Genomic DNA, 27,778 nt, shown 5'->3' on the forward strand with positions numbered 1-27,778 from the left:
GATCTAATTTGTTATTGGTATTTCTGTGTATAAATCAACACATCACCATTACAGTAGCAAGCCTTTGTGTATGATCAAGCCTTGCGAATTTGAGCTTGGATATTATTTATAACAATAAAATAGAGTATGTAAATGTTATTTGCTGACCTTGCAGACACTAGAGGACGAACAACGGAAACTCTTTCTCGAGGGTTCCATGTTTGAGGATCATTTTAATGAACTCGAGAAGACTTGTGAAGAGGCTTATGGTGGCCATTCTGAGCTTTTTGATGAAGAGTTTCTGAGGCCTATCTGCTAGTTACTTCTGGAACTAAGGACGTCAACCAAGGTTTGTGTACCTAAGGATGTTTCTCTCTGTCATAGGGTATATTGCTATTTCCATATGATCTTAAGAACGTAAGATCAATAACGCATTTAAAGTAAATGAGAAAATATTTTTGACACAAAAGGTTTTGAATTTACTTTAAGAAATCTTCTGTACAAATGAAGTAAAATATATGATACATATGAATTACCAATCAGTAATTCATACTTAACTCTACTTCCATGTTTTGAGCTCTAGGAAAAATCAAATTCAAAACTCTCTGTCACGTATCCTTGTATATATTTGACAATGTAAAACATTTAGTTCATTCATATTGCTGATAACTTAATGTTAAATCGAAACATGTTTATGTCAAAAAAATTTTTTATTTACTTTAAATGCCATGTATTGTTGTTTTTAGAAATTGGTCAATATATCAATATCAAATAAAATATCGACTTTATTGAAAACTATTCTAATTGATGTATTTATAAAAATGTACAGCAAATATACTTCATCACAAACAGCAAAATAAACAAGTTGTATTAAACTGATCATACTTCAAAAGGCTTAGAAATGTTGAAAGAGTGTGTTTATCTCTGCAAACTGTGAACTAGCTGCATAGGTCTATAAACCATAGTACATATTTCATTTATTTCCAATTTTCGTCAGAGTTTATCTCAGCAAACAATGAACTAGGTCTACTAAACCAAAGTACATACCCAAGTTGAATCCAGTTTTGATCAGGGTATATCTCTGTAATTTATAAACTATGTCTATTAAACCAGAGAACTTATTCCATTTCATTCCATTTTTGATCAAGGTTTATCTTTGTAAACAATGAACTTTGTGTACCGACATTATACCCATAAAAGCTCTCACTCCCTTTATATGAATACGATGATTTTCTTCAGCTGGCAGAGATGCCTTCGTTGAATGGTGTTAATGGTATAAAATTGTGCTAGGACATTTGATCAAAAGTTTCCACGAAACTGACTGAAGTACATATATTTGAAGGTTTAAGAGAATCGTTATGCATTATGACGTCACTGGTTGTACAAAATAGTCCGTCTACCAAATTTAATGTTTTAAGAGGGGAAGTCAGAGTTCGGAACAACTTAGGCTCAAATGAAAGAGTATTGTATTATTACTTTGCATACCAAGTCTAAAATCTTTACGTTAAATACAACTCGAGAAATAAAGCAATGAAACTGCGTTATTTTGCAAATATAAATGTACATCCGAGCGAACCTGCGATCAAGCAGCGGAATTACATCGTTACGTCACTGCGCGACTCTGTAATCGAGCAATTTCGAAGAGAATAGAATAGATATTTTGTCTGTCAATTTTAAAGTCTTCTAGGTAAATGGCGTATTTAAACGATTCTTCGAGCGATATTTTGACCTGTTCTAACTTAAAAGATGGTAAAGAAATTTCAAAGATAAATGGAGGGTTTAAATATTATACTTTTGAACTGGTTAATGAAACGGGGACATATTTTTCTGACATGCTAAGACAAAGCAGAAAATATGTGTATTGAAGATTCCAATTCAGAGTTTTAACGACACCACAATTTTCGAGGTATTTGTATATTTCTATATTACATTTTATATATATATATATATGTACTCTTTTTATCTGGTTCACCATATTTACAGTCCTCGAAATCACAGTTTGTTTATTAAAGAATTGTATTAATATGTAGGCCGTGCCCACATACTTGGCAGTCGCGGAAGATTATTATTTAAGTGTTAGATAACCGGTTGTGTAAAACTTTAAAGAAAACCTCCGCTACTTAAGAAACTGTTCCCACTTTGTTTTTCTGTTTTAGTACACGGTATTCTGTGTTGTAAATTGTAGGTAAATCGTAAAACCTTGCTGTTGATGCCATCTTCAATTTCTGAATTTCAAAGCGCTGTTGCTAACTTATACTTACACCGAACCTTATTCTAACCATAATTACTACAAAGCCCACGATGGCGTAAAAAATTACTGGCAACATGGTAGCTATTTCTCAAGTAACGGGAGCGACATGCTTCAAATTGCCATGTGGCACTAGCTATAGAATAGCATGTTAATTATCTGCACGACTGACAAAAGTAGGACATAAACACCTAGTTTTATGTATAGTAATAATAATATAAACAATCACTAGCCAAGCTAGCTTGCAAATTTGTCCTGTGATGTTAATTTCTTAGCTTTACCATTATTAATTTCTTTAGAACCAAATTTGCAGGCTGGCTTTGTCTCATATGTAGCTATAATTTGTTCAATTGCAAAGATTACATTTTGTCAGAGTAATAAACTATAGGATACCTGGCTTGACTGTTTCTTTTTGTAGCAGCTAGTTGTTTGCTGTCATATTATCATTTATTAAATACTTAATTGACTGTTTACTTGGCCTATATAAAAGCCAGGTCTGTCTAGTCATTCTCTAACAAGAAAAATTTCTGATATTTAAAATTGCCAGGTATTCTATAATTTAGCCACACCTATGTGTGTATTTCAGCCATTCGTGATCGGTGTGCTGCTATCACTTCTTTTTTGCTTGGTCTTGGAGTAGGTGCAATATTCTTTGGAAGTTTAACATGCTTGTCTGATGGTTGAGGATTCATGTCCACATTGAACTCTACCACATCATCCATCAGTTGCAGTACAAAATCAAAACACTTTTTCTCCAACACTGGTTTCACTATCCATTTTTTACGTCCTTTTGGGAAGACCACCTTATACCTTTTTCCCTTCTTCCTTACCTCTGGTGACTGTTGCTTGCCTCCTTCCAGTGTTGGAGTTGTGATCAATCACAGCTAGTTGAGTACGGGCCACCATTCCCTTGTATGAGAAGTGTTTACGTTTTGGTACATATTTTAGCAGCAAGGAATGGTAGACCTCAAGGTTGCCAGTATGGTGAAATTCTGTAAGCTGTTGTATATCTTTTAAAAGCTTTCTATTCAGAACAACCTCCTCCAATGCTATATGTGGGGCAGATCCAGCCTGCAACCATTTCGTTTTCTTTCTTTGTTTTTAGATAAAGGGCCATGTGCACATTTGCAAAATGTTTGCTATTTCTCCAATTATGTTTGTTGACTATATGATGTAAAATGGACACCCATTTCTCATGGAGCACTTCAGCATTTCCCTGACAACTTTGTGCACACCACCAAAGGTGATTGGATACAGACTGAATCCACTCTAGTAGCTCATGATTTTCTTTTTTCTTTGCCTTCTCTGTCAATTTTTTTGTCACCCACTTTGAGAGATGCCAAACATCATATTGGTGCACTATGGAAGGGTACCTCTTTCGCATTTCAGAGGTTATTTGAATGTGGCGGTCAGTTGTCAATGATCTCACTTTCACACCTTGCTCAATGACATTGTCAAGTGCTCTTTGGCATCCTTTTTTCTCCATTGCATTAGAGGATGAAACTTCAGAGACTTGAACAAGAGAAAAGTCAATAATTTTCTCTGAAGTTTCATCCATTAAGGAATATGTACCATATTTTGCGCTATGACCAGGACTGTCTGATCTACCATCACCACATAAGTCAACCGGTTTCATTTTGTTTTGATGGTTTCAATAATTTCTTTTGTTGTTTTTATAGACATTGTCAATGACTGGGAAGACAATCTTATTTTGAACTTCATAAAACTGATCTTTATTTACAAAGTTTAAATTAATTGCATTTGCAAATTGCTTGGTGGCTTCATAGGTTCCTCCAGTCATGATAGTTGCAGCAGGAATTAAAATATTACCTGCTGGTTTATTGTGCAAATATGGTTGAGACTTCCACTGGTAAGTATGATTATTGCTACATGTTGTTTTTATGGCAACCATACTACCAATATGGGACTTCTCAATCTCACAAAGAGAACCACATATTCTACATGTTGCGAACAGCTTATCAAGCATGCTTTCAAAGACAATGAATTTTCTTTGATTTTTTAGTTCCTCACCTTCAGATTCCTCATCTGTATCTAGTTCCTCAAGATAGGTATAATCATCATCACTATCTGATGCAGCAATATCATCACTGCTTCCTAAAGAGATTTCTGAATCAGATGATATAATAGGAGTTGTTATGATAGGAGTTGTTGTGTTAGGAGTTGTGGGAGATGTTACTGGTTTTGGTGTACGACTTGAAGAAACTGCATTTAAAGAGGGGGCAACATTTTTTGAAGCGTTTTTAATTTTTAATGGTTTCCTTTTTCTTTGTGCAAGAGTTTGTATGGCAACTGTCCTTTGTCTTGGTGTATCACACTGTGCTTCTGCATCAATGAAAACTTTTGGCTCACATTGAATCTGGGCATCCTTGGACAATGGACTGGGAGGCTGATCTTCAATGCATGTTGCAAGATTTGTATCTTCATCTAGTGATTGTATTATGCTTCTAACTTCCTACAAAATAGTCAAACTTCTCAACCAAGAGAGTACAAAGCTAATTGTTTAAAGAACAGTTCAATAACTTCAAATATAATCTATATGGTTGCAATATCCTATTTACCTCATGTCTTGCAATTCTATCTCTCATTTGTTCTCTTCTGTGTGACATTTTTCGCTCGGGTTTACGATTTAAAATGGAAATATCGATGGTACACTACTAGGTTTTAATATCTTTTTCGATTTCATGCCGAATATCTCCTTTAGAGAAGTACTAAAGCAATCTGGGGTGAAATGGTCGCTACATACGTAACATGAATTTGGCTTCGGTATATTATCACGACGAACCCGTGCAAGCCATATTTTTTGCATTGTTGGGTCGTTTGGCAATCGATGATACGATACATCGCTACCTTTTGTTTTTCTAGATCCGTTAGTGCAATTAGGCACCATGCAATGTGGCATTGTTCCGAAATATTTAAAGTAAACAAAGTAATTGTAACTGTGTCGCTTTTCCTGATATGTTGTCTATTTGAATATATATACGCTCCCGCGAAAGCGCGCAATGACGTCACGAGACTTTACCGCTGCTTGATCGCAGGTTCGCTCGCATGTACATAATAGCTGATACAAAATATACAAAATTTCGTGGTTCCTCGCTTTATATCTCGACTTGTATTTAACTAGAAGATATAATATTTGGTATATAAGGTAATAAAAATATAAACTTTCATTTGGGCCAAAGTTGTTCCGAACTCTGACTTCCCCTTTAAGAATAAAAAAGAACGTTGTTTAACGTAGATAGGTTACTGTCATTTTAAAAAATTTTTTTAACGAAACTATAATTTATAAATCTAAATTTTCGCATCATAAGCATTTTGAATTTTTCAAAAAATGTCATCGGGATTCCAAGAAAAATCTTTGAATTCGATCACTCCTGCGTTGTATGAACGTTCTGCCTCAAGTCTGAATTCTAACGCTTTTTTTCAGAACAATATTATTTCACACCATTACCTGCAGTGATGTAGTGCGGCAGCCAGTGACGTAGTCAGTGATGTAGCGTGGTAGAAAGTGACGTTGTCGTTCCATTTAAATTTGAGAACTTTATTAATTTTCTTTTCTTTGAAAATTTATGGGTTTTGAAATGAGTGAACGTCAAAAAATACAGAACATGAGTAAATAAGCTGACCTGGTTACTGTCTACGTCGTACATATAGCAGGGATAATTGAGGGGTGTCGGGGTTAGGAGGGTGTTAAGGGGATGTGCATGTTTCATATGGTATAGCATGCAATATCTTTAGTGGTTGTCAATTGATCTAATTTCGGTGTATGATTAAGATGGGCTTTGACCTACGTAAACTGATGCTAGTGCTAATGTTACAACGTATGCCATTTTTGCGGTTTTAATTGGTGAGGCGTAATGATTTTAAAAGCGAACGAACTTTTTGGCTTCGGTTAACTTAAATCACGTTTATTGAGAAAGCTGAGGAACCGGTGGTGATCTTGCTATTGTTTGTCGGTCTAGCCAGCTTTATGTTGCTTCTGAAAGTCATTGGAATTTGTGATTTCTATGTTTGTGAAGTCTCCCCGATATTCCAGTTACTACAATTTCTCTTTTCTAGTTCCGATAATCCTATAGTTGAAATGGTTTTATAAGTTTTCATTTGGGTCATGGACTTCGTGATATGTAGGACCACTGACTGGGTTGACATGTACTTTATGTTCACATGTTATTGTAAAAGTTTGGGATCGTAGAGATCGTCAACATTAATGATTTTTTTGAGGAATGTGAAACTGGCTTTAAACATGAAAGCAGAGGACTACGAGTTTCAAATTTATGTTGTATTGACATTCAAATATTTCACTCCTTTTTATGTTTTTCAACTTTGAATTTCTTCTGTAATCTAATGCTTGTATTTTTCATCTCCATAGGAGATGCAACCAGTTAGCGTTCACAATGCCTACATCCTCGAACGAAAAGATTCACATCTTTTGATGTTCAGGGCTGATGAACTAAAAGAAAAACTTAAATTTCAAGTGAGTTGGGGAGTGTTGGGGTAGGTGGGTGGAAAGACTCGTGTTGCCCTTTTCCGCAAAGGCTCATGGAAATTTCTGTTTTTAGTTCAAATTGCTGTCGTCTTTTGATGATGTGCTATCTTCCATTTCAATGCATCAAATTCGTACATTCAGTAAATTGAACTATAAGATGAACTTTACAAGTCAAAGGTGAAAAACTTGTGTCGGACATGCAACTGACAGATAACTCGAATAAAATACAAGACTGGAAATATACCATGGAAATTGTCTTGAAATTATATTTCAAAATGAATCAAGTGTTCTCCAAGCTGGAAGTTTTGTATAGAAAACGAAAACGAGAGATCGAGGATTGTCTACAGTTGAAATGCTTTCAAGAGGAATACGCTAAGGTATGAAATTATTAAGATGTTTGCCCAGTTTACTGGAAGAATTTTAATACCAAAATATACAATATCTTTGCCGTCGTTATAAAGTAAACTGAAGTAGCATTAGTGAATTTGCACTTTGCCTTTTCAAAAACTGTTAAGCTGCTTCAAATCTTTTTGATCTCATCCGCGAGTGGGTCTCAATGGCGTTTGATTGTATTCAAATTAACATAAGAACAACGCTGTTTGTCAGAAATTTCTAAGGAATATTTAACTTCCACTCCAGCTAACATAACTCTGGCTTTTCCTAAAAAAACTCCGGCTTCTCCTAAAAACTTTACATGACCGAATATTCAAGAAATTCGAAAGTAGAGAATATTGTCCTTCTAGTGGTACTGATATTGACTGGTTTTCCAAATATTGTTACAACCAAATTTGCAACTTTTGCTTTACAGTGCCTGTAACACGAAAATTTGCTAGTTAAATTATGTTTGCAATGAATAGAACTTTTGAAATGACGTTATACTTTCTGAAACAGTTAATGCATATCTCTTTCCCTTAGCAGGATATTGAAGTTTTTTGTTATTTCCATTTTATCTAACTTGTGACGTCATGTTGCCTAATGAGTTACCAGAATGTTTTAAATACTCTTCAGTTTCCTGACAACTTTATATCTTATACCATTAACGACGTCACAACAAAGGGAACTCTGTCCTTGTGAAGTAAAGTATCGTTAAATATACCTAATACTCCTAGTTCTCATTATGCAATTTGACGTCACAAGTTAGATAAATTGGACAAAGCAAAAACCTCAATATCTCAAGAAATAAAAGTGATGTGCATAAACTGTTTTAGAATGTCCATTGTCATTTCAAAAGATCACTTTAATAAAAATACAACTCAGATTGCAAATTTTTCGTGTCATGGGCACTTTAAGCGAAGAAAATGCTTTAGTTTATGTAAGACTTGTACTTCGATGAAAAACATCGCCTTGTCTCAGCATCACTTTATTGCAAACAAATTGTCGTTCTTGGACTATATAATTGTCAATACAATAAAGCGGCATGTTATATTTCATACAAAAAAAGTGCTATTTCGGTGAAAATTTTTGCTTGTTCATCACAATAACCTCGCAATTTATCACACTTTTCCTTATGTTAGGGAAAATAAAAATGGGTTAATAAATAAGCTATGTACACTTGGCAGTGATTTCGATTATGATAAACAAAGAATTGACAAAACAACTGGTCAAATCCATACACTGCAGCTTAAATATTCTGAGCAAAAACTAATGCTATAAATTTTCTTTTACCTCAGTCTTTAGTAAAATACTAAAGTCATTTATTTCTTCAGTAATTTACTATAATAATCAAAGGCTATAAGAACATTGAAGGTTTACATACTTAACTGTAAAAATTAACTGTTCAACTTAATATTAAAAAGTTTTGCTGAGTTACAATGATCTGATTATTTACAAAATATTTTGTGCTTATACATAATTTTTCCCAAAAGGTAAAACTTCAGCAATGGCTGTCCATCGTGATTCATTCATTGAAGGAAGATATTTCCATGAAGAACTACTTCCCATTTTAAAACACTCCACTGATTTAAGATCTTTACCTTTATCATTCCAACCTCCCATGACAACAATTGTATCACCAGTTATAACTGCACAACAGTCGGATCTCTTTTCCATTGTGAATGGTACGACTGTAATCGTACCTGTATTACATTCATACATGATAACACTGTTCAAACTTTCTCTTCCATCACTACCTCCAACAAGAACAACTTGATCTCTCCATTGAACTGTTGCCATTTGAGTCAATGGTTGAAGTAATGGAGGCATTTCCTTAAACGTGAGAGTTCTTGGATCAAACTCCAAAACACTCGACAAAACTTTCCCATCTTTTCCCCTTCCTCCAAAAATAAGAACTTTATCATCAACAACAACAGCTGCATGGTCCCTACGTGGTTCAGGCATATGACACAGCTCTTTAAAAACATAAGATGTAGCACCAGTAATCTTTATTTCACTGATCAAATCTGATTGTTTTCCATCAACATAACCTCCAATGACAAGGATTTGTTGTTTACAAACAACAGTTTGATGACTCCAACATTCATAAGGAAGCTCTGTGGGAAATTTTTTCCATGCCAAAGGTGACTGTTTTATATTCAATGTCTCCATTGACATGCAGCCACCACCTCCAACAACAAATAAATTATCATTATAAATAAATGATGAAGCCTCCCTGTGTTCATTTTCCATTGATGCAATTTTAAACCATTTCTTCTCCTGCCATGAAAATATTTCAGCACTCTTGGAGGAACCACGTGAGTGACCACCAGCAATCAAAATATCTTCTTTTCTTGAGTTTATCATTCCCTTAATTGATGATGGCAATGTTTCGACATGTTCATTTTCAGTCATTTTTCCCAATATTTGAAACATCATGACTTTCATTTCTTTCATTTCTTTGGTCACTGTAGAAAGATTTTGTTGAGCATCTTTTATTTCTTTTCTTGATTCCATCACTTCTTTCTGTATTTTCGTAGACAGACCACATACATCAAAAAGTTTTTTATCCATTTCAGCTTTAACTTGTTCCATTTTTCCATTTATTTTATCAATTGGTATTTTTACTGGATTCTCAAAACTTTGTTGAAACATTTCTTTTATCTCCGCAAAATCGTGAGAAGGAATCTTTCTGTATTCACATAACTCAGTTTCATGTTTAATCTTGTCTCGTTTGTTGATCTCCAGACCACAACTTTCATTAGAACACAACACTGGAGCAAAGCCACAATTTTCAACATGTCGTTCAAGATCTTCAACATTTATAAATTCTTTGCAACCACGAATAGCGTAGTCGCAGTTGATCTTTAACTTAGAAATCATATTATTTATAACACGCACTGGATGAAGCGTAGCTACAGTTAAACGGTCTTGACATTGAGGACATCTTTGTGCATTAACTCGTAGATGTTCTTCAATACATCCACGACAAAAACTGTGTTGATTATGGCACATTCTGGCATCTTTCATAACATTAAGACAAATTGCACAGCGAAAATTTTCATCAACAGCATTCTTAAATCTCGATTCATCATAGCCACATTCAAAATCTTTAGGACGATAAGCCATTTCATTCATCTTCCCGTATAATTCTGTGTTAAGATTAATTTAAGAAGTGACGAAATTATTTGTTTATCGCTACAAGTTAAAACTAGAAGATACGTTGAAATTTGCAGTCGACGATTGATAAACACGGAAGTTGACAGCGAAGAATAACAACGCCTAGTTTTATATTTTAACATATTTATGTAAAACAAATTCAAGACAAAAAAGATAAAACAAAACAATGCAATGAAGCAGATAAAGAAAAGACATGCACAAACAAAAATAGGTAGGTAATTCGTACATGTGGTAAACTTCAGTTATGTGGCCACAAAGTGAAGTAGATTTATGAACATAGTTTCGATAATATATAATAAATACAATTTTTGTCAAGATTGTGTTCAAGATTTTAAAATGTGTCGAATGCTTAGTCAAATAAACTCAGTAACTCTTACTCTTAAACAATTTCTGCATCTATCGAACACGTTCGCTCAAACCCCACATCGTGGAAAGTGAGGAGCTCTTTAAGAGTTAAGGCTGAAACACACTGGGCAGTCGCTTCAGTCGCGCGTCCAAAGCGAATTGATGCGCACGCGTCAGTCGCTTGAACGCTAGAAACACACATGCAGCGACCATCGCGACTTTTACCGTGGCGTCTATTGCACATGGCGGTGATTTTAGTTTGTTACAGACACAGATATCACTTAAACTTTTTATTTTGGCCTTTATTATAGCTACTAATATATGAATATTTACTCACTACAAACTACTATGTGGAGAAAAGAGAACAAGCCAGTTAAAACACGCCAATATGATCATAGTCCATTACGCGTATATTGTGAATAATCTTATTCTACGCACTTAGGTTGTGCATTAGGGTTCCAGTTTGTAGCTACTATTGTCCCTATTTGATAAGTCCTATAAAAACTGAAAGATTCCAGTGTGAATTCACTATATATTGCCTTTGTTTTTCAAGGTATAATCTATAAATTTCGTATGATGCTTATGACAGGAAATCTGATATGCATTTAGGAAGTTAAAATGTATCTATTGGCCAATCAGTGTAAAGCGACTGAAGCGACCAAAGTCAAAAGTTCAACATGTTGAACTTTCAAAGCGACTAGCTGACGCGACTACGCTACTAGCTTAGTAACCACGCAAAGCGGTAGTTTTAGACGCGCGACTAAAGCGACTGCCTAGTGTGTTTCAGCCTATACAATTTTGAACGATAAATGCAATGTCGTTTTCATTAATAACCATTTATTTGCAATAATACTTGTCTTAGTTGTCTTTCAAAACAGTTTCGTAACTGACATGAGATGTCATTTATTCAACCGACAAATGAACACGTTTATGACTTGTGTATTGATTTACATACATACGACACTAGAATTAGTTGTATTATTTTTTTGTGTCAATGCGCTGTGCTTTTTGTTATTAATTTATTTTAATAACCTTTTGAAAAAACTGTATTTTTGACGATTCTGTTCAAACATTGTTTAATCTGTGAAAGCGAATACATCGCACATTTCAAGTGATTGAAAATAGTCAATTTTCTTTCCTTCTCTTATAGTTCGATGTTGCGTTGTCATTTTGAAGTTATGTAAGTTTAAAGATAATATTTGCTGTTATTTACTTTCTGCCTTTCATTCAACACACCAACAAAGTAAGCCTAAGTAAATGTAAACAATGTGAATAAAAGTGTTGAATTTGACTAAATTCAAGTACAGTTCATTGTATTAAGTATAAGTTTCTCGTACTATCATTCCACAAACATGATAAAATTGATATTTTTGATCACTTGCATTGTCTACATTTTTATTATTTCTTGAGGATTTTATTGCTTACTTTTTATCATTTTTTGTAAAGTTTTATATAGAGCAAGATAGTTAAATGGATAAATCAATTTCATGTTTTGTTCTGCATGAATAGACGATTACTGGCAATATCATATGATAAAGTTGAATGGTTGAGCCTTGTTTTTTTTAAATTAATATTTCTGAAGATTTTACTTAGACCATGCCGTAAACTTTCCACAAAATTGAACAAATTAACATTCAAGGTACCCAATATCACCGACAATGTTTTAATTATAATACAAAATCAACAATTATATAACAAAAAAACCCGAATGAAGTGCTTTTACTGACAAGTGGGCAGAAAATTTAAAAAAGAAAAGGACTTTGTGTTGGTTTTATGCTCACTTGAGCATTTGCTTTTTGAAGTAACCTACATTTGAAAACACATCACAATTCGTGCGGTTTCACTGTTTTCGGTTAAACAAAGATTAAATTTTTGCAATTAATCTTATGTGGACCAAACTTCCTTTTAAATTTATAATCACTATATTCTGTTTGGCTATTCCACCCTTTCTGCAAGTAAACAAAAACTTTGCCTTTCCTTTTTTTGGCCAAAGTTGACAGTTGGCACGTTTGTCACGATGTCGTTTACTATCAACTGTAATTTTCAAATTTCAATAAGCGAAGAAAGAATGGATGCTCACGCGATTACACTGACCTTTTCATATAGCTGGATTATGTAGTGAATAGTGTAAAATTTATTGATGTTATAGGCTATCGATATTCGACACGATTTTTGTAATGTATGGTTTAAATGTTTTTTTTTAGGTATTGGAGTGGCTACAGGATGTCGGTATGCCTTGTTTGGAAAAACCTGTGGAGATTGCTGAGTCGTATGGACAGGCGCTCAGTTACCATGGTAACTTCGAGAAATTTCCCTAAGGTATTATGGTATGGATTGGAAAGTAAAAACTACAGTAAATTATATCAATTTGTCACAGGCACAGACATGATCACCAGTTGTTTGTAACCTTTACTTAACCCCCCTTCTTTGTTAACACTTTCTTTGAAAGGAAACTGGTCCAACTGGAGAAAATCTAAAACTTTGAGCTTAGCGTTGACGAATTCCTGACTGCCCAACTTTTCTTATATATTTGTCCTGTAGAACTTCACTGAAGACTGTACAAATTTCTCCCACTTGGTACATAATTCTCTCATGCAACATATTTTTATCGTATATTGTACATTTTTATCCATACCGTACAATTATCAGACCTTTCACGTTTCCTCAAATTTTACATCAATTATTTCTTTTTTAGAGTTAAATACTCCAAGCTCAAGATTTACTAAAGGATGGTAGCAATATAGCTCAGTGGGGAACTGATGATTGCATTGGTGTAAAAGAAATGTCAAAGGTAGTGAAGACGAGACTGGATCAATTCACTACAGCACTAGACGAAAGACGTGTGTCACTCTGGTCACATGTATGGAGTTTCATGAAATGATCAGAGAGGTAATGCTAATGATTAGTCTGAGTGCTTGTATCACGCGGTTTCTCGTTCATGTAAATTATTGGTCTGACTGTTTATACCACGGGATTTCTTGTTCGTGTGAATAGCTGGTCTGATTATTAATATCAGGTGGTTTCTTTTTTGTGTATATGATTGGTCTGACTGTTTATACCACGTGGTTTCTTTTTCGTGTGAATTATTGGTCTGCCTTTTTATTTCACGCGGTTTCTCCTTTGTGCATGTGATTGGTCTGACTGCTTATACCAAGTGGTTTCTTATTTGTGTAACTAATTGGTCTGACTTATCATAATACATGTTTTATCAATCAATGGAGAATCCACTTAGATGAAGCAAGAAAGAGAAGGGAAAGAATTTCAACTCGATAAATTGGAGACAACAATTTGTAAATCATTATGATACACAGTGACGTAGCCAGCCTGAATTTATACCACTGCTTTACAAATATTTTTATGTTGACCAGTCGTGAGAACAATAGATTTCTAAAGAAATGAACAATGATAATCTTTAGAAACTTACGTAGCAGGAGTAGGTCTGCAGGCGTGCTAGTTTACTGATGACATCTCATAAATTTTCTTTCGTTCTTATCGTTGGTTTACTTCTTTTGAAGAGACTAGTGGAACTTTCGATCTTCTCAATAACTGTGTGGTATAGTTAAGTATTATTTCCATTAAAGACATCGCTTACTTCATTACAGAGTTCTGAATGAAGAATTCAAGCATCGAAACACATGGCATTGATGATATGGAAGCATCAAAATCCTCTAAAGGTGTCGCTTCACTGAAAGAAAACATGGAAGGATTTCTTCAAGAATTTCCCATGTGGTCGAAGGAAAGATTAAATAACTTAAATGAACTTTCTGGTAAATTGAAGAACGAAGATCTACAAAATCAGGTCGAGAAATCTGTTGCGGAGTACAAAGAAGTCGAGAAAATGTTTTTAAAATGTCAGGAAACATTACAGAAGGCGGCCGTACGCGTATAAGTATGTTTTATGGAGAAGGTTTAACCTAGCAAGTATGGTGGTGTTAGCGATTTTCAACTGCCTTTAATCGATATTTTTGTCACCACTTTATATACTCCTATGGAAATAACAGTTCATTACAAATATCGTTCTATAAACAAACTGTCTCGTACGTTGCTTTGGGGAAGCTTGTGATTATTGATTGTGAATGCTGTTTGATCATCCATGAAAATCCCCTTTATCCATAGGTCTCTGATGCATCCACAAACGGTACCAGCGAGGGATCGTCATCTACATCAACATCGAACTCAACCTCGTGTGCAAACGATGAGGAAGGAGACATGGACAGTGATGATGATGATGATGAATTAGATCTTCCCTGAAGATTTATCTCCTGCGAGAAAATTGCTCGTTCTGACGTCAATGAAGAAGAACTACAGTTGTTTTATAACTTGAAAGATGTATGTTTATGAAGACGTTAATTGAACTTTTATCCACTTTGTTTTGTTCACTGTTATTCTATTGTTTTTTTTCTTTTTCAACAATTATTCCTATGATATTTGCCTCCACACACAACCAGCATTTCTGCTATATTTTCCTTTACATATAAGAAATCCTCTAATGTAATCTTTTGAAAATACGTTATCAACTTGTTTGATCAATAAACGTTTGTTCTTTGCAACATGAATGCAAAAGAATTCCTTAGCTAGTGAATGAAAATGGTTTTGATTTTCAGTTTGCTGCAATTTATGATGAACAAACTTATCAAAAACTTTCAGAAAAAACCAAAGAGTAAGTTTTCAAGCTTTTTATTAAAACGAAATATCCATCTTCTGTCCATAAACATCCATATAATTTCCTTAAAGACTCAAGGCCATTATTGTTTTTTAGAAAGTTGTTATATATTGTGGATGAAATGGTCACTACCGAAAGAGATTATGTCAAATCCTTGGATTACGTAATCCAAGTAATCTTGGAGTTAATTTTGTCAAGTGTTAACGTTATTAGTAATTTCGAAAAATTTCTTCGTGTAGAATTATGTAAAGGAAATGGAGAGTGACGATCTACCGGCGTCATTACGGGAAGGAAAAATTTAATATTTGGAAATATTGAACGATTGTATGACTTTCACCAAAGGTAATTTTTCTGTTTCCGACATTTCTTTCTTGTTGACAGACATATATCTGTTGTTTAATCACGAAAGTACATAGCGATCACCATCTTGCTCTATAGAACTTGCTCTTATTTTCATCCGACTAGATCAAAGAAGGACGACTATCCCCAGACCTCTCACTCTTCATACTTTCCAAATTTCATATGGCGCAAAACATTAGATGTAAAAAAGTCTTGAAAACAAAAATAAAAATACGAAAAATATATGGATAAATGTACTGGATAACACAAATTTCTGCTGTCAAGACTATAAATATCTGAACGATTATAAATATCAACAAAATTATCGGACCGTCTTAAAAAGCAACCAAAAGTCGGAACCGAAACAATCGGATATCCAACAAATCGGATCGTGTGACTTAAAATAATTCTTCATGTTTTTGTTTAGGTTTTGAGTTTGTTATCATTATTCTTCGCCGCGTTTGCAGCAGCCTTTACGGTGATACTAAATGATAGAGAAGGATTTTGGAATATTTGAACATCGATGTTAACTACAGCGATCATGACGATCGGAGAAATTGATTTCAAGGAGACATTTCTTCGTCATCATTATAACGACATGTTTCACCAACAACAAATAGTTCTTTTTGTCGTTTTCGTCGTCGTCATGCAAGACGTGAGCTCGGAGCAAATCGAAAAAATGAAGATCTAGTGACGTTGATTAAGTTGTTTAAAAAATTACAAATTTCGAATGCAAAAGTGTTGAAAAAGTTGGAAGAAATTTCCAGACTAATCAAGAATATTATTGGAATTCAAGAATAGGAAAATGACTCTGCGCAGTCTTAAGGTAAACTTAGTTCTCTCTAAATTTATTCTCGTGTAATTTCCTGTAGACATTGTTAGCTTAGATTAAACCAATTAAATTGAAACATATTTACGTTTCACGTAAACATTGTCAGGAGATTTTTTTGTCTGTTATTGATTCATCATCACCGACAAACGTTATTTAGTTTATAATGTCGTGTCGGTGGTGTACACTGAGTGTATAAAAAACTGAACAGTTACGAAAGCTTCGCTGTTGTTTTCAGCGTGCAAGATCTTCATAAACATTTGGTGGAATAGGAAGTTTGATTTCTAATGGTTCATATGACTGTAAAATAGCGTAAGAATTGTGTTACCGAGAAACACTTTTGAAATAGCCTGCTCAAGAAAATGATATAGCCAAAAAGCAATTGGATAATTTTGTTCTTTTCATTCACTGTTGTCCATTCATCACTACCTACACTGACACACGTTTATATTTTAGGTAGTGTAAAAACTGTATTATGATCACTTTTGTTCATATTGGAGATGATGTGATTGATCCCAATTAGAATTTCCCTTTTTTAGACGAAAGTGTTAAGTCTTTAAAATATTGAAATGTTTATCTTCATAAAGATAATGCTATGAATAAACTATGTTTGCATCGAACTGACAAAATTAAAATGTCTAAAATATTCAAACACTTCATCAAAGATATTGTTCAAAGCTTTGACGTTGAAGTGTGCAAATACACTATTTATGAAATATTGCGAGAGAATTTCATCGAAAAGATGCCAGGAAACTGAAGAATATTTGAAATTTTTCTACGACAACATGCATGATGACGTCACTGGTTGCACTAAATTGATAGTAAAAAACTTAAATACATAAATACATAAAAAATAAACACACAATCTGTTAAGTATTTATGGCATTCCTAACGTATTATGGACTTTTAAAAAACAATTTGTTACGCACAAATCCACGACCGTAAGAAAATACATGATTGGGGGAGGGGAGGGGGGGAAGGCTTGTATTCATATGTGCATTCTATAATCCGCTGAAAGGATTGAATTTCAAAAATCAAAAGAACTAATAACGAGATACAACCACCGATTATTGAGCAAGCTACGTCCTTTAGTCTTATTTCTAAGAACTGATCGCTAAGCTACAAAGTTGACAGAACAGGTGTTCGAGTTCAAGCAGGCATTTAGTCAAACTGCACTTCATTCAATATATTCTGTTAATTCGTTGAGACTTTGACGCACAACTTGACAAAAAAGGAGAGAAAAGGAAGGATTGCTAGCCTTTTACAGAAGTCTCCTCACTTGACGAGATTACCCACATACCTTTGCGGTCTCCGTCATATTGACTTCCAATTATGGCCGGCTCTCATGGCCAGTGAATCGAACTTTTCACAAAATGCTTTGTAATGCAGTATTTTGAATCCAAAATCTACCAATATCGGAAGATATACGGCAAGCCACTTGTCTTTGAGAAACTTTAGGATGTCTATAGAGGTAAGATGTCTTAAAATCGATTCCAAATCGCGTTCATAGCTACTCTGTTTTGAGTTTGACTGCCATTGTTGTTGACCGAATCATTTCCTTCGAGATAACGCAATTTTTACCGCAAATCCTTAGCACAGAATAGATACATACAGAAGCGCCACTCAGCGAAAAATCTGTCCCCTACTTGTACCCAGTTCTTTAGTGCGCATCTTTTGCGTCCGCCATTACTCCAGCCAGATAAACTGGCCAGAATGTATATAGATTAATATTATGAAGAGTTGTTTTTCGAAAATTTGACGAATTTAAATTCACTTATGGACAAAATTTTTAATGCCATCGGATAGGATACCAAGCATATGAGGTGAGAAACAGTTTTGTTGTAAAATACGTTCGTCAAATATAATTTTACGGCTTTTATAGTTTCTTGCCTTGAATTGTATGCGAGATCCATGTTTAGAACGTCTCTTATATTGAACGGCAGTTGCCCTAAGAATTTATAATTTAGGACAAAAGTAATAAATATATTTAGTGTGATTCCATTTCTTTATTTTCTAGTAAAGAGTTTCCTATTAGAATGGTCAACGGATTTGATAGAAGCGATAAAACGACCTACTGTGCGTAAAGAACGTTCTTCAGATGAAGACGTTATTGGTATAAAATTTGGACTAAACTAATTTATATTTGATTCTTGAATCGGGGCTTTTTATTTGCAATGTAGCTTGTCTGCATAATTGTAATTGAAAGTTTTATTTGTAATTGTATATTGAGTTCCTGTGGCTATCATGTCTGTCAAATTTGTATTAACTTACAAATAAAGATGTTTTTTGTTGTCTTATTTTTAATAAACAATATATGAAATTACAATTTTTTAAAGAATGAAGTTATTGATAAATTGTTACAATTAAATTAACAACTTTACCATTATGTCAAACGTATTGTCAAGCTCCTACAGCTTACCTCTGGTTAAACTTCACTTGTGAGTTGTGACCAACAATTGTATGTGAAAAATGATTAGAATTATGTTTGATTCACCGCATTGATCAACCAGCAGAGAGAAATTATTGCGACAAAGGGCTCGAAAATTTAATTTTTGCTAAAATCCATAAACTTCATTCTGTAAATTAAAATTTTTATTGTAAGTAATCATGTCACAAACAGAACTTATTCTGACAAAAACCAGTTATAGTTACTCTTAATGCCATTATTTAAATCGTAATACTTTACACAGTAAAATGTTTACCAAAAGGTGAAACACAGATACACCAGAAAACTTTTTTAAAACATTTGACAGGGGGAAACTGTGCCAAGCCAACACCAATCCAATTCACAAAAGCATTCAGAAAGCTTTTTTATGTTCACTTCTCACATCATCAATAAGCATCCATGTCAAATATATAAATAATCTCCTGATTGAATTTAAAAAGGCAGAAATAACAAAGTTAAGTCATGTGGACCATATGGCAGTATATGTTTTACAAATTGCTATTCAAGCACTTTATTGATGGAGGCCAACATGCTGCTGCTTATGTTCCAACTTGCTCAAAAAGTCATTCAAGCTTCACAAGTCACAACTGTGATGAATACAAAATATTTTGGCATCAGATGACTTTCATAGTGGCCATGCAGCATCGCTTCTGATAGTTTAAAACACCTGGGTAGACAATTTTGGTGATTCGAATGTCCTGCCAAACGTTGTTTGCAATATATAAACTTAACTGGAGGATAATTTGATTTGTCGCTTGTTTCAGCCACGACCGAGATTTCAAATGTTAGAACAAATGTCTTCAAGGTTCTCTGCAGAATTCTTATATGATAAAATTAAAACTGACGACAAACCATATACCGAGTACGCATCTCGTCAGATACATATCTACTTTGTAAATATTCCGAATAAACCTTCATTTATCTAAACGGACGTCGAATTAATGATAAATTGTTGAGAGCTTGATGTGTTAACTGTATCCACACAAAAAAATATTTAAAAAATGGCCAATCTATAGAAATATTTGGGTTTATTTGCCAAAACCCATCCGTAGAACTATATATTATATTGCGATCTGGCTGCATTTATCTGGCTGGAAACATGGCCGCCGTGTAAAGTTGCCCGGATGCTGGGGACACGAACATCAAAGGTTCCGACATCGAGTGGCGTTCTGTATGTATCTATTCTGTGTCCTTAGTCAAACTGCTTCATCCTTGTTGACATACAATGTCCTAATTATCGAGGAACATAATCTTTTAGTAAACAAAGTTATCAGAATGTTCAAATAACACAGAAATAAAGTAATTTATGTTACATACTCCCTGAATGATTAGAACGCAAATTGTAGGTGATTACTACATACATTATCCATTATATTCCAATATGTTTCAAACTATTTTAAGTGATCCAAAATAAACCAATTTGTCAAGAAATACTTTACATTTAACCTGTAGGCAGATCATGTTTGCATCCTTCAAGGCTTAGCAGCCAGCCAGACTGGCATTCTTGGCAATTTCTAAGGACATTAATCTCTACTTTAAAAATAAGTTTTTGATATCAGTGAAAGAACGAACTTTTGCTAAAATATTTAATCCCGTTTTTTCATTGCCATTTCTGTGTATAAATAAACACATCACCATTATAGTAGCAAGCCTTTGTGCATGATGAAATCTCACAACTTTAAGCTTAGATATTATTTAATCAAAATAAAATAGAGTACTTAAAAATACTATTTTTTGATCTTGTAGACACAAAAGGATGAACAATGGAAGCTCTTTCTCGAGGGTTCCATGTTCAAGGATCATTTTAATGAACTCGAGAAGATTTGTGAAGAGGCTTATGGTGGCCATTCTGAGCTCTTTGATAATGAGTTTTTGAGGCCTATTTGCTCATTACTTCTAGAACTACGAACATCAGCTGAGGTTTGTGAACATAAACATGTCTCTCTTGGCTGTAGGCTATATTGTTATTTCCATATGATGTCAATAGCACAAGATTAATAGCGCATTTGAAGTAAACGACCAAATTTTTCAACATAAACATGTTTTGACTTAATTTCAAGTCATCTTTAATTCAGGTGAACTTAAATATATCATACATATGAATTACGAAATAATAGTTCATAGTTTTATTCTATAATGGAAATATCAGAGCTTCACAAATTGTAAAATAAATAAGTTATATTAAACTTATGGTATTTCAAATACTATATAAATGTTGAAATAGCATGTTTATCTTTGTAAACTTTGAACCATCTGCATAGGTCTATTAATTGATCTTAGTTTATCTCTGTAAAATAAGGACTAGATTTATTAAACCAGAGTACATATTCAATTTTAATGCTGTTTTGATCCAGGTTTATATCTGTAAACTAGAGCATTATGTGATAGTTGTTAATCAAGGGCCTGGACCCAACTGTTGTTGTTGTTTATCATTTGTAAAAGAATGGTTTCTGTATTTTGTTCCTCAATATATGTTTTACAATATCCTTATTTCATGAAATAGACTAAGTCTTATCTACAAACTATAAACTACATTATGTCTATTAAACTACAGTCCATTCTTCATTTTTTTCCAATTTTGATCGGAGTTTACAATATCTTCGTAAATTATAAACTAGTCATACATATTCAATTTTAATCCAGTTTTGATCTATGTTCATGAGCATTTTGCCTTTTTTAAAAAATGTCATTGGAACATTCAATTCCATGAAAAGTATTTGATCACTTCTGCATTGTATTAACGTTCTCTCTCATGTCCGAATTCTAACGCGTGTTTTCAGAATAATCTCACTATCTCAAACCATTTACCTGCAATGACGTAGCGTGGTAGCAAGTGACGTCGTCAGTGACGTAGTGCGATAGCCTGTGACGTAGTCGCTCTTTTTAAATTCGAGAACTTTGTTTGTTTTATTTTCTTTGAACATTTATTGTTTTTGAAATGAGTGAACGTCGAAAAATACAGAACATGAGTGAATAAGCGGACCTGGTTACTGTCTATGTCGTACATATAGCAGGGATGGATTTAGGGGGAGGAGGGGTGTTGTCGGGGTGTGCACCTTTCATATTCTTTGTTAAAGGGGTGCGGGATGGGTACCAATTTTCCTACAAATATTAATAGACCAAATAATTAAGCCAAAGCAGTTGTGATAAGAGTTTAATGGAGTGCACTTTCCAGAAAAATCTTACTGTCACAATATCAAGTTAAATCATTTGAAAAAAACAGTCTGACATTAAACAGCAACATGGAGCCATCGAAATCTAATACTTACTACAGCACATCCACCCCTCCCATACAACACTATCGTGAATATGTACATTCCATGCCATAGGATTAATTGATTATGATAGGTCTTTCATACGTGTCAGGGACCGCGGAAGATTAATAGTTGAGGGGAGGGGAAGGTGGATTTTGGATTTTTGCGTTTTAGAAGAATTATTATTTTTCCTGTTGTTGTGTTCAATATTTATTGTTGAAGTCAATTGACAAAATCAAAAAAACGACTCAATAAATGTTCAATATATGAATGTTCAATATTGAAGCGTTTGACTTTTTTAAAGTTATATTAATTATTTCCTATTTTTCTCAAAACTCCCAAAAATGATTTTGCTATAAAAGTTAGTAACGTGACGATATTCATGTACTACTTTCTTAGTTTCCGTTGAAATCAATGTGACCCTTCCCCGCGTCAATTATCAATCTTCCACGCTCCCTGCAGTGTGACCAACCGGGAAAGTCTCAATTTTACGGAAATTGCTTGAAATCAATAACATTGCTTCGTTCTCCATGTTTCAGACATTTTTCTCAAATTCTGGAATGAACGAGGAAAAATGGCTACCATGTTACGAGAGATTTGTCACATCTGTGATTCATCTCTCGCAGCTCGACATCAACCTCCACAAAGGGGAATTTTATTTTCACTTGAACCTCACATCGCCAGGCGAAATCATCTTGAAGTATTACGATTCCAAAAAGGTGATGTCGTTGCCGCTGACTAAAAGCGAATACGATTGCATATGGGCTTCGAACTGGAATGAACGAAAGTCGAAACAAATGAAGAACAGGTTTCTTTTTTTGAACTGTATTGTGAGAGGCCAAGCAGGCAAAGGGTTTGAACGCAGACCATGGAGGTACATAATGGTATTCGATACAAGGCACAGACGGCAAAGTAGCAAGGACTTGAATACGGAGCTGAGCCCGCGGACGAGCAGTGTAAATGCATTCACGATGTTCACAGATTTAAGCTCGAAGCCATTGACTATACTTGATGTAAACGTCGAAGTCATTCGTAGCCATGTAATCTGCATGCCAGGTAAGATGATAGTTACGTAAAGAGTCAGGGAAATAAGTTCTACAGATAGTTACATCAAACTAAAGAACATTTGCAACATATTTGATGGGAAGAAAATTTTATCTTCATGGGTTTTTGTTGCCCAAAAGTACAGTACCGCTCGCGTATTTGTTAACATAATATTGCGTATGATACCCCTATCATTCTCGTATCATACGCGTATCGCTCTCGTATTATACGCGTATCATTCTCGTATCATACGCTTATCATTCTCGTATCATACGCGTATCATTCTCGTATCATACGCGTATCATTCTCGTATCATACGCTTATCATTCTCGTATCATACGCGTATCATTCTCGTATCATACGCGTATCATTCTCGTATCATACGCTTATCATTCTCGTATCATACGCGTATCATTCTCGTATCATACGCGTATCATTCTCTTATCATACGTGTATCGTTCTCGTATCATACGCGTATCATTCTCGTATCATACGCGTATCATTCTCTTATCATACGTGTATCATTCTCGTATCATACGCGTATCATTCTCGTATCATACGCGTATCGTTCTCGTATCATACGTGTATCGTTCTCGTATCATACGCGTATCGTTCTCGTGTCATACGCGTATCATTCTCTTATCATACGCGTATCGTTCTCGTATCATACGCGTATCATTCTCGTGTCATACGCGTATCGTTCTCGTATCATACGCATATCATTCTCTTATCATACGCGTATCGTTCTCGTGTCATACGCGTATCATTCTCGTATCACATCTGTGATTCATCTCTCGCAGCTCGACATCAACCTCCACAAAGGGGAATTTTATTTTCACTTGAACCTCACATCGCCAGGCGAAATCATCTTGAAGTATTACGATTCCAAAAAGGTGATGTCGTTGCCGCTGACTAAAAGCGAATACGATTGCATATGGGCTTCGAACTGGAATGAACGAAAGTCGAAACAAATGAAGAACAGGTTTCTTTTTTTGAACTGTATTGTGAGAGGCCAAGCAGGCAAAGGGTTTGAACGCAGACCATGGAGGTACATAATGGTATTCGATACAAGGCACAGACGGCAAAGTAGCAAGGACTTGAATACGGAGCTGAGCCCGCGGACGAGCAGTGTAAATGCATTCACGATGTTCACAGATTTAAGCTCGAAGCCATTGACTATACTTGATGTAAACGTCGAAGTCATTCGTAGCCATGTAATCTGCATGCCAGGTAAGATGATAGTTACGTAAAGAGTCAGGGAAATAAGTTCTACAGATAGTTACATCAAACTAAAGAACATTTGCAACATATTTGATGGGAAGAAAATTTTATCTTCATGGGTTTTGTTGCCCAAAGTACAGTACCGCTCGCGTATTTGTTAACATAATATTGCGTATGATACCCTATCATTCTCGTATCATACGCGTATCGCTCTCGTATTATACGCGTATCATTCTCGTATCATACGCTTATCATTCTCGTATCATACGCGTATCATTCTCGTATCATACGCGTATCATTCTCGTATCATACGCTTATCATTCTCGTATCATACGCGTATCATTCTCGTATCATACGCGTATCATTCTCGTATCATACGCTTATCATTCTCGTATCATACGCGTATCATTCTCGTATCATACGCGTATCATTCTCTTATCATACGTGTATCGTTCTCGTATCATACGCGTATCATTCTCGTATCATACGCGTATCATTCTCTTATCATACGTATCATTCTCGTATCATACGCGTATCATTCTCGTATCATACGCGTATCGTTCTCGTATCATACGTGTATCGTTCTCGTATCATACGCGTATCGTTCTCGTGTCATACGCGTATCATTCTCGTATCATACGCGTATCGTTCTCGTATCATACGCGTATCATTCTCGTGTCATACGCGTATCATTCTCTTATCATACGCGTATCGTTCTCGTATCATACGCGTATCATTCTCGTGTCATACGCGTATCGTTCTCGTATCATACGCATATCATTCTCTTATCATACGCGTATCGTTCTCGTGTCATACGCGTATCATTCTCGTATCATACGCGTATCGTTCTCGTGTCATACGCGTATCATTCTCGTATCATACGCGTATCATTCTCGTATCATACGTGTATCGTTCTCGTATCATACGCGTATCATTCTCGTATCATACGCGTATCATTCTCGTATCATACGCTTATCATTCTCGTATCATACGCGTATCATTCTCGCATCATACGCGTATCATTCTCTTATCATACGTGTATCGTTCTCGTATCATACACGTATCATTCTCGTATCATACGCGTATCGTTCTCGTATCATACGTGTATCGTTCTCGTATCATACGCGTATCATTCTCGTATCATACGCTTATCATTCTCGTATCATACGCGTATCATTCTCGTATCATACGCGTATCATTCTCGTATCATACGCGTATCATTCTCGTATCATACGCTTATCATTCTCGTATCATACGCGTATCATTCTCGTATCATACGCGTATCATTCTCTTATCATACGTGTATCGTTCTCGTATCATACGCGTATCATTCTCGTATCATACGCGTATCGTTCTCGTATCATACGCGTATCGTTCTCGTATCATACGCGTATCGTTCTCGTATCATACGCGTATCATTCTCGTATCATACGCGTATCGTTCTCGTATCATACGCGTATCATTCTCGTATCATACGCGTATCATTCTCGTATCATACGCTTATCATTCTCGTATCATACGCGTATCATTCTCGTATCATACGCGTATCGTTCTCGTATCATACGCGTATCATTCTCGTATCATACGCGTATCATTCTCTTATCATACGTGTATCATTCTCGTATCATACGCGTATCATTCTCGTATCATACGCGTATCGTTCTCGTATCATACGTGTATCGTTCTCGTATCATACGCGTATCGTTCTCGTGTCATACGCGTATCATTCTCGTATCATACGCGTATCGTTCTCGTATCATACGCGTATCATTCTCGTGTCATACGCGTATCGTTCTCGTATCATACGCGTATCATTCTCGTGTCATACGCGTATCATTCTCTTATCATACGCGTATCGTTCTCGTATCATACGTGTATCGTTCTCGTATCATACGCGTATCATTCTCGTATCATACGCGTATCGTTCTCGTCATACGCGTATCATTCTCGTATCATACGCGTATCGTTCTCGTGTCATACGCGTATCATTCTCGTATCATACGCGTATCATTCTTGTATCATACGTGTATCGTTCTCGTATCATACGCGTATCATTCTCGTATCATACGCGTATCATTCTCGTATCATACGCGTATCGTTCTCGTGTCATACGCGTATCATTCTCGTGTCATACGCGTATCGTTCTCGTGTCATACGCGTGTCATTTTCTCAATATTCTCGTATATGGTTTCAATATAGTTTGGTTTTATCTACGTACACAAATATAAGTATAAAATTTTCGAAAACTTTGCATTTACTCTTGCAACTGCCTGTATCAATGATTTACCTTTAAAACGAAGTTTATGCCGGTTTTAATATGCATGCTACTGTATAGCTCACAAGCCACAGATTTTAAGCCCCAGTGATAGGTTGATTGCAGTGCAGTTTATGTATAAAATGCACTGTGAAAATGTGTTAGTGCATCGTTAAAGTGTGTAATTGCACTGTAAATACTTATCCTTCGGACTGTTAAATTATTCATGATTCGACAATTACATTCGAATTGTACGTGAAATATTTATGATTTTATTGTGGAACAAATAACAAAGTTAAGTATCAGCGAACAACGATATTTACAATAACAAGTACGAATATCACTTAATCTGACATGTGTCATATCTACTTAATTATGCATGCAATGCTATGTTGTTTATGTCTTTTCCTTTGATGTTCATATCTTAACACGGACTCCCGCTATTTCACTGCTAACTTTAAAAACTCTTTCGTGTATTTCAGTCCGTAATTGCACTCGAAACTTTACTATTACATTTAGTAAAACATGTTATCTCAAGCAGATATGACATAACATTAACAAAATTATTGCTAAAAATTTTAAAGAACTACTTAAAACTATGCACACTAATACAATATGATACGAAAAACATTCTCGTATGATACGCGCATCGTTCTCGTATCATACGCGTACCGTATGTTAACAAATACGCGAACGGTACTGTATATGACTCTGAACCGGATGTGACGTAGAAAGGAGAACACGTACATTGAAGATATAGCTTTTATTGTATTGAATAAAGCTGTTATAACAAATCTCAAAAAACTACACTACAAATTTTGGAGAAGCTTTGGGGAAGCTTGTGATTATTGATTGTGAATGCTGTTTGATCATCCATAAAAATCCCCTTTATCCGTAGGTCTCTGATGCATCCACAAACGGTACCAGCGAGGGATCGTCATCTACATCAACATCGAACTCAACCTCGTGTGCAAACGATGAAGAAGGAGACTTGGACAGTGGTGATGATGATGATAAATTCGATCTTCCTGAAGATTTATCTCCTACCAAGAAAGCTGCTCGTTCTGACGTCAATTAAAAAGAACAACAGTTGTTTTATA

The 27,778-nt window shown here is 35.0% G+C and overlaps 1 protein-coding gene and 2 long non-coding RNA genes across 3 annotated transcripts; all 3 read left to right on the forward strand.

The window, feature by feature from the left end:
- Positions 1 to 299: 299 nt before the first annotated feature.
- On the forward strand, positions 300 to 27,741 carry LOC124436352. Its single transcript, XM_046986271.1, has 4 exons — positions 300 to 328; positions 22,699 to 22,763; positions 23,982 to 24,433; positions 27,577 to 27,741. Exons 2-4 carry the CDS (start codon positions 22,720 to 22,722, stop codon positions 27,582 to 27,584), a joined length of 504 nt encoding a protein of 167 aa, XP_046842227.1. The 5' UTR covers positions 300 to 328; positions 22,699 to 22,719; the 3' UTR covers positions 27,585 to 27,741.
- Positions 1,822 to 4,483, forward strand: LOC124436354. Its single transcript, XR_006945333.1, has 3 exons — positions 1,822 to 1,885; positions 3,907 to 4,097; positions 4,251 to 4,483. It is a non-coding gene; the product is annotated as an uncharacterized LOC124436354 (long non-coding RNA).
- Positions 18,124 to 19,395, forward strand: LOC124436353. The gene is made up of 3 exons (XR_006945332.1): positions 18,124 to 18,282; positions 18,477 to 18,853; positions 19,262 to 19,395. It is a non-coding gene; the product is annotated as an uncharacterized LOC124436353 (long non-coding RNA).
- Positions 27,742 to 27,778: the final 37 nt, after the last annotated feature.

The sequence above is a fragment of the Xenia sp. Carnegie-2017 genome, unplaced genomic scaffold (genome assembly GCF_021976095.1).
Source record: "Xenia sp. Carnegie-2017 unplaced genomic scaffold, XeniaSp_v1 HiC_scaffold_16, whole genome shotgun sequence".
Taxonomy (NCBI): domain Eukaryota; kingdom Metazoa; phylum Cnidaria; class Anthozoa; order Malacalcyonacea; family Xeniidae; genus Xenia; species Xenia sp. Carnegie-2017.